The sequence below is a fragment of the Lissotriton helveticus genome, chromosome 4_1 (assembly GCF_964261635.1).
Source record: "Lissotriton helveticus chromosome 4_1, aLisHel1.1, whole genome shotgun sequence".
NCBI classification, from domain to species: domain Eukaryota; kingdom Metazoa; phylum Chordata; class Amphibia; order Caudata; family Salamandridae; genus Lissotriton; species Lissotriton helveticus.
This window is the reverse complement of record NC_136063.1, coordinates 427,260,024-427,266,023: the sequence shown is the minus strand read 5'-3', so window position 1 is coordinate 427,266,023 and position 6,000 is coordinate 427,260,024. Positions and strand designations below refer to the sequence as shown.

The 6,000-nt window shown below is 54.4% G+C and overlaps 1 protein-coding gene across 1 annotated transcript in view; it reads left to right on the top strand.

Moving 5' to 3' along the window:
* The first annotated feature begins 443 nt into the window (after window positions 1-443).
* LOC144828629 (uncharacterized) overlaps window positions 444-6,000 on the top strand; it is a 160,888-nt gene continuing 155,331 nt past the window's right edge. Inside the window, exon 1 of the mRNA XM_078686981.1 lies at window positions 444-835. Within this exon, the coding sequence (XP_078543107.1) occupies window positions 745-835 (91 nt within the window). The 5' untranslated portion in view covers window positions 444-744. The remainder of the gene's footprint in view (window positions 836-6,000) is intronic.

The following is a 6,000-nucleotide window of genomic DNA, read 5'->3' as shown; positions in this document are numbered from 1 at the left end:
CTATTCCCTCATCCTGTGTCTCCCTCAGTCTCACCCTGTGTCTGCCCCCTCACCCTGTGTCTCCCTCTCACCCTGTGTCTGCCCCCTCACCCTGTGTCTGTCCCCCTTACCCTTTGTCTCCCTCAGTCTCACCCTATGTCTGCCCCCTCACCCTGTGTCTGCCCCCTCACCCTGTGTCTGCCCCTCACCCTGTGTCTGACCCCATCACACTGTGCCTGCCCCCTCACCCTGTGTTGGTTTCCATTACCCTGTGTATGTCCCCCTCCACTTGTGTCTATTCCCTCATCCTGTGTCTCCCTCAGTCTCACCCTGTGTCTGCCCCCCTCACTCTGTGTCTCCCTCTCACCCTGTGTCTGTCCCCCTCAACCTGTGTCTGTGTTCCCTCACTCCTCGTCTGCGTGCCTCGTGCTGCCCCGCCTCCTCCCTGCGCCTGCGCAGTGCGCACTCCGTGACAGGCTCTGCTGGGGTCTGGAAAGTTTCGCCTCAGCCTGCCCCGGGCATGGGTTCGTATGGCAACCGAGCTGTCAAGCAAACAACGTCTCCAAGAGATAAAAGCAGCGCGGGACAGTGACGGTGTCACCATCAGCTGGCTGTCACCTCTGCGGGAGCCCCTGCCACGGCTGCCCTGTCCTGCTCACTGCCCTCCCGCCCCGCTCCCACCACCAGGCACCGCACCTGCCCCATCCTCTCTGCCCGGCCTCCTCTGGGCGGCGTCACCTGCTCCCTGCGCCGCAAGAGGCAGAGATGGGCTGCTCCAGCAGCACGCAGACCGAGAGCCAGGGGGACAACAGGCCCCGCGCGAAGCCCCCCGCCAGCAACGGGGCCAAGATGCACGGTGAGAGCTCACATGTGGTGTAACGTGGGACCCTGCAGAGAAAGGGGCTGTGTTTGACAAGGGGCGAATCGTGTAAGGTCTGCTGGTGTGCACCATGTGCAAAACGCGACTTGGTGCGCTGTCTATGTACTAGGGCTTGTGCGGGTGTAAGGTGTGAGCTTATGTAGAGTCAGTAAACCTCTACGTAAAATGTCTTCTCTCTAGCAGTTATCTCGTGTGCAGGAGCTCTCTGCGTGGCGTGTTCTTGTGCAGTTGCGTGGCCTGGGATTCTCCCTATGGACGGCTACCTCCTCTGCACGCACTTTATGCAGCGCAGCAGTCGGCACTTCTCTACTGTGATCTTATGCAGAGCCTGCTGCTGTCAGCATGCAAAAGCAGCTCCTTTTATTCTGGCGCATGATCTCGGCTCAGCCCCTCCCCCCCCCCCGCTCAAGAATGCCCCCCCCTGCGCAGAACAGGTTGGTTAATTTTCAACCGTGCGCAGCCCTGCTCCCTCGGATGTGAAGTGTTTGTTAGCCAGACCTGCATGCAGGAAGAGAGACAAGGCCTGGCCGAGTGGATTCCGATTTTTTCAGAGAACGAATCGTATCTCACCTGAATGAGTGCTGCAGGGGAGAGGTTTATGGCACACCTGCAAGTCAGAAATCTATCCAAATTATAGAAAGAAACCTAGGACTCTTAATAGTCCAGCTTTCAAAAAGGTTATTTGGAAATCAAGCCAGATCGCAAAAGTGTGAGCCTTCACCCCCTTCATGGTCTCCCACAGCCCCTTTCACTACTGTGGGTCCTGCTCGCCTAGTGACTTACATGACTTTTCTTCGGGGACGCTCTGGTGTGTGCCGCTGACTTTCAGCGAATTCACACAATCATCCGTTGTATGGCCGCAGATCATTCTGCGCACGCTGTATTTCCATCTGTTCGTCCGTGAGCTACACCTCTGTTGTTCATGATTTGACACAACCAACTTCCTTGCATAGTTGAGTTTTATTCCTGTCCTAGATTTGAAATATACCGGGATATGGGGCCCGATTGACAAGCCTTTTACTTTAAATGAATGCCCCATGCTGCAGACTAATGTTTGACTTACTCTTGTGTTTCCAGGTGTGAGGCGCGTGTGGAATCACAAAACTCTTCATTCACACCCAACCCTGGAGTAAGGCACACCTGATGCTTTGTGATTCTGGCCTGGATATTCAGGTACCATTCAAACCTGAGACAGGAGTAAGACACATCTAGTCCTAGAAAAAGTTTTGCAGCTAGGGCTCGAGTTGTTGATTGAAATGCATGGCAGGCACCACTGTTGTTGAGCAGCAAACATCTGGGACAACAGGCAGTACTGGGGTGCCAGGGCCTGATGGGTTGGACTTGCTCAATGGTTGGGCTCAGTGCTTTTGGTGGCATACTGTCCACTTCCCCGATTGATGGCGAACCTTAAACAAGTGCAGTCTGTAGGTCTATCCTAAATCTGTAGGGGCTGGGTGTGGTATGTTCGCGTGTGCTTCCGTACAACCCTTTCGTCTGAGGGTATGTAAGATGGTGGTCCGAAGGGTTGAGACCCGGACAAAGGTGGTCGTCATCTTCTGTTAGTTATTTGCACATTCCTCCAGGTGACCTGGTCCAGCTGTGTTTTATCCTAAAAAGTCCTTCTACTCGGAGCCCTACTGGCCTTTTATTCCACCGGGCGTTTCCCTGGTGGGCTGAAGACTGCAGACCCTTGGAACTGGTTTTGGAAGCCCACTGAGACGTCTGTTGCTCCTGTCACTTCCCCCAGCCCCCCCTGGTTAATTGCAGCAAAGTAAAGTAAAGTCCACATTTGTAAAGCGCACAATCACCCGTGAGGGTCTCTGGGCGCTGGGGGCCGTCTGGAAGATTAAGCGAGCTATTGCCCAGAGTCACATGGTGCTGGGCTAACCTGCCGACGGAGCCGGGGATCGAACCCTGGCCCCCAGATTCCAGCGTCAGTCGCCCTGGCCGCGGCGCCACACCTCTCCCACAGTGCAGCAGGCACTGGGAGGCGACAAGAGAGAGAGGGAGGGAGGTAGAAGGTATAGTCACATCAGGGCCACAGAAGACTCCCACCCCCTAGTTCCCCAAACGTGCAAAATAATACACAGACAACGTATGTTTGGGAGAAAAATTGCTGCAGGTTTATTTACATACAACATATGTAATAACGGTGGGTAGACATTACGGGCGATCCCGGGCAGGCTGCATTCTCGCCACCTGCCCGCCTGTTGAGCCAAACAGCACAGTGGCAAAGCACCCAACTGCTGTATAATAAAATTATAAATACTGACACGCCCCTTGTGGGGCGTGACTAGGCAAACCCCCGGTTGCACAGGCCCACAACCGCCCGAAGGACTACTGGGGCGCCGACACGAATTCCTGCACCTCCCCGGAGGATACAGGTTAGGCTCTGGCACCCCTATGTGCCCGCTGAAGTACATCGTTTGCACCTCTCTTCTTCCGGATCGCCCAGTAACTCCGCTTAACTCCAACCTGCAACGATAAATGGACACATTAAAAACCTCCACAAATTCCCCCATACCCACACTCTGGGTTAGAGGCAAGGGAGGGAAAAGAGTGTCCCGACGAGCACCGTCGGCGTCCGGGGCGGCAAAGAGGCCCTCCAGCGTGGTGCAACAGCCTAAGTACCCACGGAGGCCCCTCCCCGCCGCCCCTGGACGAGAATAACGACCAGCCACCTCCTCCAACCAGTGGGGAGGAGAGGCGAACATCCTGCTGGGGGCGGGACAGCCCTCCGTGACTAGTGGCCCGCCCTCTCAATGGCCACTGCGTGGCCTCGGGCAGGCGCAGAGATACTGCAATCAGAGAGGGAAGAGGGAGAGAAGATTGATGGAAAGAGAAAGGTTCGGCAAGGAGAGGAGAGGTAGAGAGCTGGGCTGGTTTGAACATTTTTGCCAGGGCTGCTTTTGGTCCCCGAGCTGGCCCTGCTTTTAGATAGCCGAATACCAGAAATACGCAAAGTTCTTCCTTTGTAAAGGGAGAGGTGGAGTCTTCCTAGCTCACTGTGTGATTGCAGACACCTGTGTGCAGTGCGCGCGGTGCAGGTGCGCACGCCAGGCTCGGCGTCTGCGCAACCGCAGCTGGTCTATAGGGCAATCAGGCTTGGAATGCTCCTCACGCTCCTTGTGAGCTCGCCGTGTGATTGCAGACACCCGTGTGCAGCGCGCGCTGCAGGTGCGCAGGCAGGGCCGGCCATTAGCATGGGAGAGCTGGGCCCAGGCCCAGGCCCTGGGCGCCAATATTCTGTGGGGCGCGAGGCGCTGTGCATTAAGGTATGCCAACAACAGTGCCCCCGTCGCCTTGGTCCAGACTTGTCCGCGCCTGTTGGTTTCGGTGTGCTTAGCCTGCAGTTTAAACTGATTTCAGTCCTTCCTTATTACACCGCGGGCGATGTCTTCAACGCCCCCTTCCTTGCCCTCCTTTCACCCTCTGACCCCTGCTGGCACACATCAGCAAAACCCTCATCTGCGTGAGGCAGCTATCGGTGATCTAGGCGCGCTGGGGGAGGTCCGGGGATGTGTGTGTTCAGGGGACAGTCCCTGCAAACCCAGGTACTGACCAGTGACACCCCCACCCGCTGCCTCATTGAATTCACTTCCATCAGCGAGGGCCCTTACAGTTCTCTCCGCCCACGCCTAGGGCTCTATCTCAGTAAAGGCGGAGCTCGCGTGTGTAAAACCCACGGTCACAGCAGAGTATTATGAATTCTCGTTCATAGAGTGAATATTGTTCAGTAGCACACCACTTTAATGAGAAATGCCCTAATTGCACATGCATAGGTTATAAATGGAATATCTGTGCATGGCTGGTAGTGAAAAGATGAATGGTGTCACTGCTTCCACAGAAATATACCCTGTACCAAATGCAACGTTTAAACGCTTTACACCCTGTCTTCCTCTCCTTAAATACTGTTCATTTGAAGGGCCCACTGGCTGCCAATCACCTCTGAAATTAACTTCCGATTCCTTTACATCAACCACACCCAACACGGTCTGCAGTAACTTTTAGGACACATGTTACCTATGCACACCTTGAGATCTTGCAACCATTGCAGCCTTCTGCACATTCCCAGAAACAAGGGCCAACATTTGGAGGGAGGATGCACTTGTCACTACCGGTTGCAGCTGTGCCCGCGGGGTCTTAAAGGAGACCGGGTGCCACCTTTCATTTAGGGCACCCTCCTCTCCAAAGGCCCATCCATGCCTGCCTTCACCACACGGCCCACGTGCTCACCCAGACAGCCCTCACCAGCCACTCCATGGCCCACCCACATCCCAGGCCCTCCCTGAACAGGTGCTATCAGAACTCAGTGGTAACAAGAACATCATTGACATGTGGTGGGTGACTGTGTGGTGGGTGACAGGGAGTTTGCAAGCTCCTTTGACTATACACGGAATAAAGTGCAAAACTGTACTCAGGCAGGTCACTTCAAGTCACCAAAGAGGCCAATGAATATATGTCAACCCCAGGCCGAGGTGACTTTGAATATGCGCCTTAGATACATATGGGGGTATTTTATTCCTTGTAATACATGATCCTTCAGTTAGGGTCGGCAGAGACGTTTTAATGCATGGGCAAAGTGGGCTCTGGCCCAGGACCCCAGCCTTCCAGGGGGACCCCTGACAGAGTCAGCTCCGTTCTCTAGAGTTTTGCCCTAAAGACCTTGAATATTGCTTAAACAGATCGTTTTAAATACAGTTTTCCTTTAACTTATTTTTGATGTTCCAGATGTGTGAGAGTCTAGTACAGCCATTTTGCAGAGAAATGTTGGGGCAGATATACAAGGAAGTGCCTCAGCGTGGCACTGCAAGCCCATTGGCTGCGCCACGCTGTGGCACTTCCGAAGCACAGGAATGCAACATATTTACAAGAATATGTTGCATCTCTGTGCTTCCCCCTGCGCTGGTGCACAAACTGCAGCCATGCGCCGGCACCCTTGCACCACGGTACAAGTATGCCTGCGTCGTGGGGAGATTGTTTTTGTGCAGGAAGGGGCACCTCCCTTCACAAAAACAATCACTACAGTCTTTTCCTCTTTCAATGCATGCTGTACAATGCAGCACGCATTAAAAGAGGGAAAAACGAGGAGTAATGAAAAAATGTTCCCTCATTTCACCTCGCTACGCCATCTCTAGGGT